The sequence below is a fragment of the Chrysochloris asiatica genome, unplaced genomic scaffold (genome assembly GCF_000296735.1).
Source record: "Chrysochloris asiatica unplaced genomic scaffold, ChrAsi1.0 scaffold00007, whole genome shotgun sequence".
Classification (NCBI taxonomy): Eukaryota; Metazoa; Chordata; class Mammalia; order Afrosoricida; family Chrysochloridae; genus Chrysochloris; species Chrysochloris asiatica.
The window spans coordinates 29,600,220-29,615,934 of NW_006408525.1; the positions used below are offsets into that span (position 1 = coordinate 29,600,220).

General features: G+C 48.8%; 1 protein-coding gene across 2 annotated transcripts in view; it reads right to left on the reverse strand.

Annotated features, from left to right (window-relative positions):
• The window catches only part of MPP2 (membrane protein, palmitoylated 2 (MAGUK p55 subfamily member 2)), a 31,922-nt gene that overhangs the window by 3,737 nt on the left and 12,470 nt on the right, over positions 1 to 15,715 (reverse strand). For both annotated transcript variants that reach the window (XM_006832717.1, XM_006832716.1), the window contains 7 exons: positions 3,008 to 3,160; positions 2,728 to 2,877; positions 2,178 to 2,405; positions 1,450 to 1,581; positions 1,251 to 1,356; positions 1,090 to 1,158; positions 726 to 887 (listed from right to left, as the gene is read on the reverse strand). In XM_006832717.1, coding sequence (XP_006832781.1) covers positions 726 to 887; positions 1,090 to 1,158; positions 1,251 to 1,356; positions 1,450 to 1,581; positions 2,178 to 2,405; positions 2,728 to 2,877; positions 3,008 to 3,160 — 1,000 coding nt within the window. The remainder of the gene's footprint in view (positions 1 to 725; positions 888 to 1,089; positions 1,159 to 1,250; positions 1,357 to 1,449; positions 1,582 to 2,177; positions 2,406 to 2,727; positions 2,878 to 3,007; positions 3,161 to 15,715) is intronic.

Genomic DNA, 15,715 nt, shown 5'->3' on the forward strand with positions numbered 1-15,715 from the left:
TGGAGTCGATTCCGACTCATAATTACCCTGGACAGGGTTTGCGAGGCTGTAAATCTTTATGGGAGCAGAAAGCCTCATCTTTCTCCCATGGAACAGCTGGTAGTTTCGAACTGCTGACCTTGAGGTTCACAGCCCGATTCGTAACCACTACACTACAGGACGCAGTATTTTACAGTATTCATTGTTGTAATGTGGCACTGTAGGATAAGCGCTGGATCACAAAGTCAATTTCAACCACGAAGTTCAAACTCACCAGCTGCTCCTTGGAAACCAGAATAAAGAGTCACTATGAGTCAGAACCGAGTTGAGGCACCTAACGCCAACATTGTTGTAGACTTGATTCCCACTCACTGTGACCCTCCAGGGTAGAGAAACCTGCCATGAAGCTTCTCTCATCTTTAGGAAGCTGGGACCTTTCAGTCCGCATCTGAGCATTTACCCACTTCACCACCAGGGCCCTTAAACCTTAGTTTAAACTCTACAGCTTATTTAATGTCACCCAGCTAATATAGATGGTGGAGATGAAATCTGGCCCAAGGCAGTCTGGCTCCTAAGCACATCCTCCCAGTGCACCCTCCTCACTTGCCCACATCCCACTCCAGACTCCTATCCTTCAGAACCCTGTGAGACCCCAGGTTGTCCATGGGGATGCCTCGCCGTCGCAGGGATGCCTCACTGTGGCCGGACTTCCGGCCCCTTCCCCAGTGGACTCAGCCCCCACTCACAGGGCACCGTCGTGCCGTAGCGATCTGGGTCCCACATGATGAGCTTGTTCTTCAGGCTGCGCCGGCCCACGCCCTGAGCCCCAATCAGCACCAGGGTTTTCCGGCGGAACGGGGGCATGCGGGCTACCTCTTCATAAATGAGCAGCTCATGGCGGTCAAACTCTGGACACAGGGAGATGGTACTGCTCATCATTTGAGTTGGGCCAGGGGAAGAGGGCTAGGGGCAGGGGAGCAGTGAGGGACTGGGTAGGAATTAGGAACGTAGTTGGCAGCATCTAAGCAAGGTGAGCATATTCATGGTCATTGGGGGGAGAGCGTCGTCAATATTAGAGCAGGGGGGCACAGGGGAGAGACTGACACCCACCTGCATTCTTGGTAGTCAGATACATCATTCGCTTCTTCTTCTTTCCTGAAAGGCTACCACATAGGGTCCCTGGCCATAGGGAGATGAGCAAGTGAGGACAGGCAGGGCCACACCAGAGCTCAGATTGGGGGTGTCTAGGTGGGGTGGGATGGGGCTTGTACCTGAGGTTGGTGTCAGCTCCAGGTCCCGCTTGACAAAGGCTTTTCGTTTCTCCTCCAGCAACTGGCTGGGGATGAGCCCGGCACTGCCTCCCTCGACGTGACATGCCTGAAACAGACAGAGGACAAAACAAAAGTTTCCCCCTGCTCTCACTTCCCCCATACCACACCTGGAGCGACCACAAGGAGGCCAAGGACTCACCTGCCACCAGTTGGCATCATCCTGGTTGACAATCTGAAGCAGGTCCCCAGCATTGAAGCGAAGACCCGCCTCCTTGCAGGGAATGAGGCTGTCTCGGGCTGGGTCATAATCAAAGTGACATTTCACAAACACCTGGGCACAGGGGAAAATAGAAAGGACACGGGGAAAAGCTGAGAAGGCCGTATATTCCACCCCTCTACCCCCTCCTCTCACAGAGAAGAGGGCTTGGCATTGTCCCTCTAGATGGGTAATGTCTCCAGGCTTGCCCAACCTCGTCCCTGGTACCAGCCTCCGTTTGGGTCTAGAACAAAAGAACTCAGATAGAGGGGTGGGAAATCGATGCTAGCCTGGGTCCCTGGCCCCGCCCATTGAAGAGGCGGGAACACTCTCTCTTCTCCCCCCAATCCCCGTGGGTAACCAGACTGGATTCAAGCGGATACATCTAGTCCCCTCCGTGCTTGCGGGAGAGGCTGTGGCAGACAGCAGACGCCTACTGGGAGCCAATAGGAGAAGTGGGCGGAGCCACGAGACTGGCCTTTACTAGCAGCCTCACCCTCAGGGCATACACCTGCGCACCGGACCACTACACGTGATTAAAGCTTTCACTTTGACCCTCAGGTACAACGGCTACGCGGGTACAGGTGAGCGCCTGTGACCTTGGTAACTGGATTTGGCTCAGTCACCCCTTGGCCCTCGTGCTGAGTGGCAGACTAGGCAGAGGGGCCCACCTGTCGGGGCAGATGGGGCTCCTGGTAGCTGGGCAGGATCTTGAGAATAACGCTGCCACTGGCGCTGCGCAAGAGTTCCTGCAGTGCTCGGGGGTCGCTGCCCACTGGCTGCCCGTTCACCTCTTTGATGATGTCCCCCACGTGCAGCAGGCCTTGCTGAGCTACCATACCCCCGTGCAGGATGCGGGCGATCACCAGCTCACCACCCTCCACACGAAATGTCACACCCTGAGGGATGAAGGAGGCAGGTACAATGAGCCAGGCTGCAGCTTTCTAGGAGCAGCGGCCTCCTCCCCTGGCAGCTCCAAGTCAAGAGTCTTTCATGGATCCCCTAAAGCCCTCATCCACCCCCAGCCCCAGTCTCTTCATCACTTACAGAAGGCACTAGTGGGCAGGGTGGCAAGGTCCCTGGCATACAGACATGCTGTGTAAAGTGTGGGCTCTTGGGTCTGCACCGGCCCCTATGGCAAAGCTGCTCCTATCACTCTGCCTTCAGCCCTCTCCCAACCTGTGAGTTACACCAACTGCACCCAGCTCCGGGCATTCTTACCAGATGCTCGCCAGCCGTCTTGCGGATGCCCACCATTCGCACGGCATCAGGGGGCACAGGCTGGTTGCTGAAGGTAGGGTCCAGGCCAGGGCTGGGAGGCGGTGTCTCATAGGTCTTTGAAGCCACAGAATCATGTGTCTCCAGGAGGGACTGGACAGGTATCGGGAAGGAGGGTAATGGAACAGTGCCCCACGTTCCGTTCCCTCTCCATCCCCACGTTCTCACCCCAGCTTCTGGTCAGAGCAGCCCTCCCCCAGCCTGGGGTATCCCTCCCAGAAACCTGGAAGTGAGGCTCCTGGAGGATGCGGGCCAGCTCGGCAGCTGTACTGCTCTGCTCCGCCAGCTGCGCCAGGTCCCGCAGGATCTCCTGCACCAGCTCCAGGTTGTTGTCCCGCACAGCCTCCAACTTGGTCTCCTCCAGCCTTTCGTGGGCCTGAGAAGGTGAGGCTTCGTGTTTCCCCAAGGGCTCCAGAACACCAAACTGCAGCCCCTACCCTACAGCTCCCAGGTCCCTCCCCCGTCCCCTGACCCCCTCAGAACCCTCAGCCCCAAATCCAGACTTCAGACCCCACCCACCATACTGCTGGCTGGCATCACATTCAGACTCTCATTCGCCTGTGAGCAGACCACACGTATGCATGCTCCGTCACCTTTCCCCTTCCCTCCCCAAGAATGATGTCTAGAACCCAGTGTGGTGGTTTCAGATGCTGTGGCATCTGTTCTGACTCATAGCCACCCTATGCACAACAGAAGGGGACACTGCCTAGTCCAGAGGTTGGCGTGGGACCCAGTGTAGGGAAGTGAGAATCCAAGGGCACTTTTCATATCAACCTCTTGTCACAGTGAGCAGACTATCCCGGACTCCCAGACCCCTGTAAGCATCTGAATTCCAGGGCAGCTTCCTCCAACTGACATCATGACTGAGTGGTTCCTGGGACACCCTGTAGCCCAGGGTGAGGAAGCTATGGGGGGACTTGCCTAAGGTCACAGGGACTTGAACTTGAGTCTCCAGGCCTCCAATCTAGTGTTATCTGCTGCCTCTCCAAAGAGGAGTGGGACAAGGAATGAATGCATGGCACCAGGAGAGGGTCTCGTACCTATTTGCTGCTCTACTGACTCTGGGCTCCCATAACATGGTACTTCTGGAGAGGGAAAAGGAAGCTTTTGCCAACAGCCAACCCGGTGGTGAGAGTTAGGTGAGGTGGGTCAGGGAGAAAGGAGTTCCATTCAGGACTATATAACCAAAATCCACTTGTATGTCAGAGTAGACATAAATTTTTCAATGGCTGATTTTTCCAAAGAAAGGTGTCTTTCTTCCAAGGCCCCTCTGAGAGGATGTGAACTGCCAACCTTTCCGTTAGCAGGTGAGCACATTAACTGTTTGCACCACCCAGGGACTGTGACATATCTGAAATGAAAAACCAGACTCCATTCCAACTCACATCGACCCCAATGTGAGAGTAGCACTGCTCCGATGGGTTTCTTGGTCTGTGACGCAAAGTCGGTTTGAGGCTCAAGGTTGGAAACCCTATACAGTGTCGCTAGGGATCGGAACCGACTCAACAGCACTTAACAACAACAACAATCTTTACAGAAAGGAGCCCTGGTAGTGTAGTGGATTACGATCTGGGCTGCTCACTGCAAGGTCAGCAGTTCAAATCTATCAATCTCTTCGCAGGAGAAAGATGAGGCTTTCTGCTCCCATAAAGATTTACAGCCTAGGACACTCTATACGGGTCGCTATGGGTCAGAACCGACTTGATGACACACCACCACCACCCATCCTTACAAAAGCAGATCGCCAGACTGTTCGTCCACTACTAGGTGAGTTTGAGCCACCAGGCTCTAGGTAAACAGCCAACTGCAAACTGCTTGCACCACTTAGGGACGCGGGAAGAGTTTCTCCACTCTGAATCATTTGTCACTTCACCTAACAGACATTCTGCTACCTAAACCTAGTATCATAATAACATCCAAGAAATTTAACATTGGTACATTGGTATCGCAGTAGACAGTAATAGACAGTCCATGTTCAAATGTCCCCAAAGGTTCTTTATGGTTTTGTAACTTTTCTGAAGCAGAATCCCATCAAGGATCATGTGTTGTATCTCATTGTCACACTTTCTTGTTCTCCTTTAATCTCGAATAGACCTCAGCACTTTGGTCAGTCAAGACTTTCTGTTTTCAAGAGTCTAGACCAGTAGTTTACAGAATGTCCCAGAACTTGTATTTATCTGATTGTTTCCTTGTGATGAGACTCAGTTGAACCATTCTGACAAAAGTCTACATAGGGGATCTGTAGCTTTCCTATTACTATCATAGGAGGCACAGTTCTGTGGGTGATACTTGGAAACTGTGTGACTATCTTGCTCCCCAACAACCTGTCACCAGTGAGCTTAGCATTCATTCAGGACCCTTGCCAGAATCTATTATGATATTGTTGGTGTTGTTGTTAAGCACCGTCGAGTCGGTTCTGACTCATAGTGACCCTGTATAGGGTTTCTGAGGAGAAGCTGGTACGTTTGAACTGCCAACTTTGTGGTTCGCAGTCCAGGGCTGATCTAACAGCTCCACACCAGAAGTCCGATTATTAAGATATTAAGGATTGTAAAATAGTGATTTAGCTCCATCTCCATTTTCCAGGTGGCATTCTACCTACCATAAGAAAGGCTTTCCCTTTCTTCTACCCTGCCTCCCTCGCCCCATCTCTCTTTTTCTGTATTACGATGGATGCTCTTTTGAACTCAGTCTGTTCTAATCCGTTATCTTCACTACCTTCATTGTCTCCATTTATCCCAAATATAGCCAGTAGGAGCCCCATCCACACCTATGTCCTTTTGATCAATTCCATCAGTCTCTGACACCTTCTTCCTTTCTAGAATAGGCTCATCTTGTACTTTAGCAATTACTCCAAGGAACCTTGATTTCTTTTAGTGGGGAGTGGTCCCCACCTGACTCTGAGAAATAGACATCATTATCCTCACTTCTCAAGGAGCTCTGGTAGTGTAGTGGTTATGAATCGGGCTGCGAACCTTAAGGTCAGCGGTTCGAAACTACCAGCTCCACCGTGGGAGAAAGATGAGGCTTTCTACTCCCGTAAAGATTTACACCCTCGGAAACCCTATACAGGGTCGCTATGGGTCGGAACCGACTCAACGGCACATAACAACAACAACAAATCCTCACTTCTCAGAAGAAATAACTGAAGCTCAGAGAGGCTAATGGGCATACAAAATTCACACCACCAGCCAGTGACTTTTCTGACTCCAAGTCCTGTGTTCTTCTTCATTTCAGGTAGTTAGTTCACACCCTGCCCTCATGCCTCCCAGCTGGCAGATGTCCCTACTCATACTTGCCTGCATTTCTGAATATCACCTGCCTTGAATTACTCACCTTGGCCCTGCATGCTGTTGGAACACCTGCTGCTGGATCCCTGTCAGCCCTCCCAGATGCCAGTCACCTGCACGGAGGCCACCTGCTGTCCACAGCCAACCCCCTGAACTTAGGATCTGTCTACCAGACTTGACTTCTCTCCAGAGCCAGGCCCTGCCCCCAGCACCCCAAGTGGAAAATCCAGCCCAACTCCACAAGGGTAAGGGTTAACAGTTAGCATATACAGTTCCAACTAGACTCCCCTGTGGGGCTCGGGGCCACTTGGCCAGAAGAACCAAGTTTTTGCAGCTGGTTCTTTGACCAGAGTGCTTTGTGTCCTACTACATCAGAAAGTTAATCATGGGGACATAATCATTAAAATTGGGAAGAGGTCAGCTTCACTTCTTGACTGTTTTATAATCAGGTGGAGGAAAGAAATCCCTGTATTACCTTAGGCCATTAGCCTCTTATTGGGGGTCTCAGAATTGAAGAAAAGTCCACACTATCTTCTATTATGCTGTATGCATCTGGAACCACATCAGGAATTTCTTGGGAGGAAGTTCTGACCAGCTTATCCCCAGGAACACTGCTGGGGAGGAGAGTTGACTTACGGCCAACACAGTACATTGGTGACCTCTCAGTGAGTCTTTACTGTGAGGCCCCAAGAAAAGAGCCAGGAAGACAGACTTGGGCTCCATCAGGAGGATAAATGAGCTGGCAGTTCACTGCCATCGCCCCAGCACTGGACTTGGTATGCAGTAAATGTGCAATAGATATTTGTTGAATAGATGAATGGAGGATGGATGGTTGGATGGCTCTATTGCTAGATGGATCGCTGGGTGAGTAAGTAACAGAGCCATTCGGCAGGCTGTCCCATAACTAGAAATCTGTCAAGGAGGTTGGACACAGTCACCAGAGAGAAATCTTTTTGAGGGACATTATGCTCGAAGGGGGCTGGCTAGAGGACCCTCGGCCCTGAGATTTGCCATCCCAAATGGACCTTCTTCCCTCTCTGTCTGTCTCACTGTAGAAGCAGCAGTTCAAGTGACCCAGAAATGGAGTAGTCTAACAAACCCAATTCTGAAATCAGCTCTGGAAGGCTCAGATGTTGGGGTTCAAATATTTAGTCTCAATCCACTGTTTTGACCTTGTTATATAGTCTGGGGGTTAGAATGTAGGAGAGTTCAGACAGGGTAGTTTTATTATGGCCTTTGTTACAAATCATAGATTGTTTGACCCACAGACCACATGTCCTTGGGTGCACACACATACAGTCACACAGTTACACACATGGACGCACACACTCACCCAAAGGTATGAGGACTCTCATGCTTCACCCCAGCCCTTGCCTTTGCTGTACTTATTTCAGTACTAAAGGTGTCAGCATGGCGAAGAATGTCATTTGCCCCATGTGCATGTCCCTGTGGGAATGTGGGATCTGAAGTCAAATTCCCTATGGTGGTTCCTGAGCAGAACCTTCCCTGACCCTCTTGATTTAGAGTGCCTCGTTCAGCTTAGCCCTCCCCCATAGTACCAGGGATCCATGGAACCAATAAGACATGCCCTCAGAGTATGAATTCTTCCTTTCTAAACCTTGTTCTGGGCAGTCAAGATCTCAGGATTGTTCCCACAGCCTCTATGAACCCCTCCCTACACTTTTACAGGTGATGGAGCTGCTGACATGCGCAACCTCTAGAACTTGGAGATAACATTGGGTGGCTGGTTCGCTCAGAAGCATTGGTTCATTGCTGGTGGGAATGAAAATCTGACAGCTTCTTACAAAGCTAATCACAGGGTTATCATTTGATAATCAGCAGCCACACATCTAGATTATTTACCCAAATGTGATAAAAACATATGTCCACATGAATCTGAATAGCCACTTCATTTATAACTGCCGAAGACCGGAAGCAACCAAGATGCCCTTCAATAGGTAAATGAACAAACAGACTGTAGTCCATCCATACAATGGAGTATTGCTCAGTAATAAAAAGAGCTGAGTTATCAAGCCGCCAAAAGACATGGAGGAACCTTAAATGCATACTACTAAGTGAAAGAAGCCAGCCCGGAAAAGCTACATATTGTATGATTCCAATTCTATGACATTCTAGAAACAACAACACTGGAGAGATGATGAAAGGTCGTGGTTGCCAGTTGGGGGTGGGGAGGGATGGACAGCTAGTCGGAGCCCAGGGCATTTTTCAGGCAGTGAAATGATTCTATATGATACTGACATCACACATTTGTCAAAACCCCTAGGCCTGTACAGTACAGAGAACGCTCGTGTAAACTATGACCATGAATTAATAGTAATGTGCTGATATTGGTGCCTTAGATGTAACACATGTACCATAGAAATGCAAGGTGATAATAGGAGAAATGATGCACAGGGGGAAGAGGTCTATAAGAACTCGCTGAACTTTCTGATCAATTGCGCTATAAACCTAAAACTACTAAAAAAAAATTTACTAACAAATGATTAATGAATTAATCTGCTAGCATCAAGTAAGTGTTGGGGGCTCATTCATCGCTGGAGGGAGGAACGGCTCATATAGGACCTTTGGAGAGAAACTTGACCATCCTAGCAAGGCTGTAAGGAACCCTTTGTGGCACAGTGGTTAAGCGCACCTCTTCTAACCAAAGGTCAGCAGCTCAAACCCACCAGCTGCTCAGCTGGAGAAAGATGGGGCCCTCTGCTTCCATAAAGATTTCTGCCTTGGACTCCCTATGGGGCAGTTCTACTCTGGCCTGGGAGGTCTCCCTGAGTTGACAACAATTCCACAGCAGTGGATTTGGTTTGGGCTTAGTAAAGGCTGAAAATGCGCATACTCATCAATCCTGTTGTCAAGTGTCCACCCAGAGCAACTCTTACCTGTGCAGAAGCAGGTACCTAGAAGAATGTTTGCTGCAGCGCTGTTCTTAACATAAAAAAATCAGCAACAACACACCTGTCTCTCAAAGGGGAACCAATAAATAAATCAGTTCTGCTGGTCTGTTCTATGTCTGATAGCATAGTGGGTTAGGAGTTGGGCTGCTAATCTCAAGGTCAGTAGTTAAAATCTACAAGCTGCTCGACAGGAGAAAGATAAGGCTTTCTGCTCCTATAAAGATCTGCAGCCTCGGAAACTCTTGACAGGCTTGCTGTGAGCTGGAGCCAACTCTGCAGTACACAACCACCACAAACACTTCAGATGGACATCTTTCTGCTTATGTCAACAACTATGCTTTTTATATTAGCTAGGCTCTGGTAGCGTAGTGGTTCCGAATCGGGCTGCTAACCTGAAGGTTGGCAGTTCAAAACTACCAGTGGTTCCGCGAGAGAAAGATGAGGCATTCTGCTCCCGTAAAGATTTACAGCCTCGGAAACCCTATGCAGGGTCACTATGAGTCGGAACCGACTCCACGGCACTTAACAATAACAACAATAATCTCAAAATAAACATAAATGATTAACAGTATAATTCAATTAACATAAAGTTTAAAAGGAGTCCTGGTGTGGGCTGTGGGCTAATGCTTCAGACTGCAGTCATTTGAACTGCAAGGTCGGTGGTTCAAGCTCACCAGCTGCTCCTTGGAAACCATATACAGGGTTACTATGGGTCAGAATTGACTCGACAGCACTTAACAACAACACCAAACTTTAAAAGCACACATAGCAAGAGTATATTGTTTACAGCTCAGCACATATACCGTCGAGGCACACAAACATTCAGAGATATGACACCAATACCAAGCCAGTGGTGACCAGTGTGGAGGCGGAGATGAGGCCCTGGAAATGTGGAAAGAGGGGCAGAGTGAAGAAAAGGTTGGGGGATTTAGCTGCATCTCTACTTGTTATTTGTTTTGTTTTGTTGTTTTATTTTTTTTTTTAATGTTTTATTGTGAATTATGTGATAGTTTACATGGGAGAAATTAGCTTTATATTCATCCTATCATATATCATTTCATTGCCATGGTTACAGTCCCCTCCATGCATCATCAACCAACCAAAGGGTATATACCCTGCAAGCCTGCCCCCTCCGCCCCCCCCCCCCCCCCCCCCCCGGTCATCAGCACGCAGCTCCTTTCCCTCTCTGGGTCTAAAGTGCCCAGCCACTCCATCTCTCGACGTCATCATCTCTGCCTCCATCTATGGTGTCACTGCTTCTCTGGGTAGGGTCCCACACTGCTCTTCTCCCTTGATAGTCCCAGGGACCTCTGCTCCTAGACTACAAAGTCAATCACTCCCCTCCTCTTGCTACAATACATCTACCTTTACATTTCCAATCCTCACAATCAGTCCTGATAACAATTATTCACTATTGTATCACAAGAGACCTATCCAAATCTCCTTTCATCAGCCCTGCCCAGACAGATTGGATACTACTCAGTGGAGATTCTACCTTCCTCCACGCCCCCTGGATCTAGGCTCCCTCTTGAAAGCTTGTAAGTCAGTCACTTCTTGCCTTTGTTATTGTTGTTGTTAGGTGCCATCGAATCGGTATCGACTCATAGCGACCTTATGCACAGAAGAACGAAACATTGCTGCATCCTGGGCCAACCTCACTACTGTTGCCACGCTTGAGTCCATCAATGCTGCCACTGGGCCAATCCATCTAGTTGAGGGTCTTCCTCTTTTTCTCTGACCCTCCACCTTACCAGGGTAGCCAATGTCCAAGTTGCCCATCCCTGTCTACTCTGTTTATGGAGGGGGTGGGAATGATCCTCGCTCTAAAGATTTGTTCCCTCTTTGAGCTACTGCATCCATAGGTGTAGGTCAAGTTCATCAAATTGTATCAGATTACTCTTTTTTTCCTCTTCTTTCTTTTTCTAGTTGAGCTCTGATCATCCAGTCATTGAAGCCAGGTCAAGTGGGTATTATCTGCAAGTGTGGGTGCTCTTGTGGATATGCCCTCTCTTCTTATCAGCTGGACGCTTCACTCTCCACTCTAATCCTCTGTGGCTGTCACTGACTCTGGGCCCAAGAGTCCCCAGGTCTTGCCACACTGCTGGCCAATCTGGTCTCCACCTGGGTTCACAGGAGTCTATTGAATGTTGTAGGGCTTAGCTTGCAGCTTCATTGCTGTTTTTCCCTCACTTCCCCTTATCGGTGATGAACATGGTCGCCAATCAGAGCGTGTATTCCCATTGAGTCTTAGTCTTGGAAGGGGGTTTGCTCTGAGGGGACCCGACCACTTGCTTTGATGTCTCCTGGGTGAGCAACTTGCTTGTTCTTGTAGTAATCAGTCGGACTGCCATTATTGTTTTGTATTTTTCTCTGTTGCTCTTTCTTTCAAGAAGTATCTTCTGTTTTTCTAGCTACTCCAGGCTGGTCTGCTTGTCCTTTCAAGTGGAAATTTCCCACCTCAGAAGATTCTGGATGCTGTTCAGGATTCCACCTATGATCTTCTGTAATGCAGAGGCTCCGCAGGAAGCCTCCTTCACTGGGCATGTTGTAGCCCCATTTTAGGTATTCCAATCAGTTATAGGCAGAAGACAACTTACAAGCTTTCTATGGTAATATTTCTGGCTATTCCTTTCTCTCCCCCTCAAGTGTCTATTTTATAATGGTATGCCAGGGAAACCAAGATTCAAAAGACAGCCAAGCATCTTAACATTATTTCCCCCCTTTCCCCCATTCCAACCATGTCTCAATCCCTGTATCCCAGAGCCCTGTTGTTCCAAGGTTGTGCATACATCATTATATACCTCTGTCCCACTTAGCCCACGCTAACCTGCCTAATTGTTTTCCGTCTGCTTTGTTCTTCCACTCCCCTCCCCCTTCTTGCTTATTGCCCCCCTCCCTAGCACCCAAACTATCCTGTGTCTATCCCCTACCCTGTGCTCCACCTTCCCCTCCCTCCCTTCACCCCACCCCCCACATCCTACTCCTTGTTATTTCTTTAAAAGAATGAGGAAACACTAAAGCAAATACAGCCAGCATGAGCACCTTGGAGCTGGGGGCCCAGAGGTCTGTTGTTTTACACAGTTTTGTATTCATTCGCTCAGCAAATATTAGGAGCTGAGTCAGGCCGGCACTGTTCTGGGCTCTGGGGATTCAAAAGCGAACCAGACCTCTCCGCCCTCGTGTGTATTATCTTTGTTTTCACTTTTCAAAAATGACTGTCACCCTCGATCACTGATGAATAGAACAACTCACCTTTTCCCAGACTCCTGCAATCTGCTCAGTCTGCTCTTCCTTAACTCCCCCAACACCTGTTATTAATCCTCTCAGACCTGTGCCCTGTGCACCAGCTCTCTCCCTCTGGTGGAGCCTGGCCCTCCTCCCAGCCCCTGAGCAAGGCCTCTGCCCCCTCTGACAGGGCTCCTACCCACAGCCGTAGACACCCTGGCAAGCTCCCACCACCTCCTCTACCATCACTGTCATTTACTGACTTTCTGGTCACCCACTGCCATTCACTGGAGACCATGGAAACTGCTTCAGTCTTCTGTCCATCCCAAAGCCTGTGTAGACACCCACCCCACACACGAGTCCCCTGTTCCTGGACCTCCACACTGACAACCTCCCCTTCCATTGAAGCTGCATGCTGAACTGCCATCTGGCCTCCAGAACTGCTCCTCCTTCCAGATCTTGCCCCTCCCAAATCCCTCTCAAACTTAGACCTCTACTTTTACCACCCACCCTTGCAAACACTGAGTGGCCTCAGAGAGCCCCAGGACCTTTACCTCCATGTTCTCCCTGGCCCCTCCCAGTCAGAGCCCCAGAGGTGATGCCCTGAGCCAGTCTCACATGAGCTTGGACTAAAAACTCACCTTCTTTCTCAGTATCTTGGAACTGAGTCACCTCCCGTCCTGGGAAATCAATCCATCGGGGGCCTGACCTGGACAGTCCTGGTCTCTGCTCCTTGGCTGTAGTCATGTAGTCAGCTGAGTCCACCCCTCCCCCTCAGTGACTAGTCACACCTTCATTTCCGCAGCCCCACGCTCAACCCCATCCCAATTCCCATGACCCAGACTAGACTGAGAAACACTGTTAAGCGGGCCTGAGACTCGTTTCCCACAAGGCCACTCACACCATGCTCACTTCCTGTCCGCTACCCTCCCCTGCTGGCACACTCAGTTGAAGGTGGCACCGTGTCAACACTTTCCCCAGGCAGTAACCAAGATACCTTGCTACCAACCCCCTTCTGTATCCAAACACCAGTTTCCCCCTAAATATTTCTTTCTGTCTCTCCTCCCTTGAGCCCTGTTCCCACAGCTCTAGTTCAGGCTTTCAGCATCCCCAGCTGCAACCATCACCCAACCCCCCAACTGTCTCTCCTACTCCAGACAAAACCCTTCAATCCAAAGCCCCAACCATCCTCCCAGCGGCTGCCAGAGGGATGTTGGAAAACATCCATGTGCCATCGTGATGATCCCATTTAAAACCCACAAAAGACCATGATGCACACAGAACTACAGTCAACCCACCCCCACCCCCGCCCCCAAGCTGTCCCAGGGTCCACTACGGCCTACAACACCACCACAGCCCACACTCTTGTCTCGCACATGACACTTCAGTCTCACACTGAACACTTAACAGTCCCTGGCCTACTTCTGGCTCTTTCTCACCTCGAGCTCTTCCTGTTTCCAGAATGCCCTCCCGCTCCACCTCATTCTTCTAAGACACAGCTCAAGTGGTCCTTGCCCCAGGAAGTTTGCTTGGTCCAACCCCAAGCTGGGTGAGGCATCTGCCCAAGTGCATCTGGCTGTATCACTGTTATTTTATATCAGTGAGTCTCTCCCCCACCTGATGCACAGGTCTTCAAAAACATCAGACTGTGATAAAAAAAAATGGGCAAAGGACTCCAAAGAAGACACACAGATGGCCAATGAGTACATGAAAAGATGCTCAACTGCATTAGTCATTAAGGAAATGCAAATCCCAACCACAGTGAGACACCACTTCACCCACTAAGATGGCTATTACCCAAACTGACAACAAGCACTGGTGAGGATGTGGAGAAATGAGAAACCCTCTGGGCTTTGCTGGTGGGAAGTGAAATGATGAGACAGTTCTGGAAACCAGTTTAGGGATTCCTCAAAATCAAAGAATTGCCACAAAACCCAGTAATTCTATGACTAGGGAAAGATCAGAAAGAATTGAAAACAGGGTCTCAAAAGAGATACTTAATATACCAATATTCACTTGAGCATTATTCACAACAGCCAGAAGGGAGAGACAGTCAAGTGCCCATCAAGAGATGAATGAATAAGCAAAATGTGGTACAGCCAGACCTCATTTTATTGCATTTAGCATTACTGTGCTTTGCAGATACTGCATGTTTTACAAACTGAAGGTTTGTGACAAGTCACTGAAGCCATTTTTCCAACAGCACGTGCTCACCTCATGTCTCTGTATCACCTTTTGGTAATTCTCACAAGATTTCACACTTTTTCACAATGCTATGGCACACAATGCTGTGTTGAGGAGCAAAGATGTCGGCTTGAGGACTAAGGAGCGCCTGACCCAAGCTATGTTATTTTCAATAACCTCATATGCAAGCAAAAGCTGGACAATGAATAAGGAAGACCATAGAAGAATTGATGCTTTTGAGTTATGGTGTTGGAGGAGAGTATTGAAAGTGTCATGGGCTGCCATAAGAACCAACATATCTGTGTTGGAAGAAGTGCAGCCAGAGTGCTCCTTGGAGGCCAGGATGGCCAAACTTGTCTCTCATACTTCAGACATATTGTCAGGAGGGACCAGTTGCTGGAGAAGGATCTCATGTTTGGTAAGGTGGAGGGTCAGAGAAAAAGAGGAAAACCTCCACAAGATGGATTGGCCAAGTGGCAGCATCAATGGACTCAAGCATGGCTTGAGTAGTGAGGATGGCCCAGGATTGGGCAGTGTTTCGTTCTTCTGTGCATAAGGTCACTATGAGCCGGTACCAACTCAATGGCACCTAACAACAACAACATGGCACACTTCATAGACTACAGCGTTGTGTAAACGTAACTTTGCTATGCACTGGAAGACACAGCATTTGTACGACTCACTTTATTGCATCAGTTTATTTACTCCAGTGGCTTGGAATTGAACCCGCAATATTGCTGAGGTACGCCCGTACAGCCATACAATCAAATATCATTTAGTTATAAAGAAAAAAAATGAAGTTCTGATACATGCTATAACATGTGTGAACCTTGAAATATCATGCTAAGTGAAGGAAGCAGGCACAAAAGGATGAACATTGAATGGTTCCATTTATATGAAATACCTAGAACCAGCAAATTCACAGAGAAAAAAAGTTGATTAAAAGTTACCAGGGACTGGGATCAGGGAAGGGGAAATTATTGCTTAATAGAAACAGAGGACAGGGTGATGAAAAATGTTGGAAATAGATAGTGGTGATGATTGCACAGCATTAGAAATGTATTTTTTTAAAAAAAGAAAAAAAGAAATGTATTTAATGCCACTGCAGTGTATACTTAAAAAGTGTTAAACACATAACAACTACAGAATGACGTACATGGCAGCATCAACCTGAACTCAGTCAACAAATGAAAGAGTCAAGAACAGAATAAAATTATAAGAATAGAGGATCTGGGAGGTCAGTCTATGATCAAAACAATTACAATGTGAAAAAAGGTAAACACAGAAGAACAGAGATCCAGGTGGTGGGAAGGTCAGGTA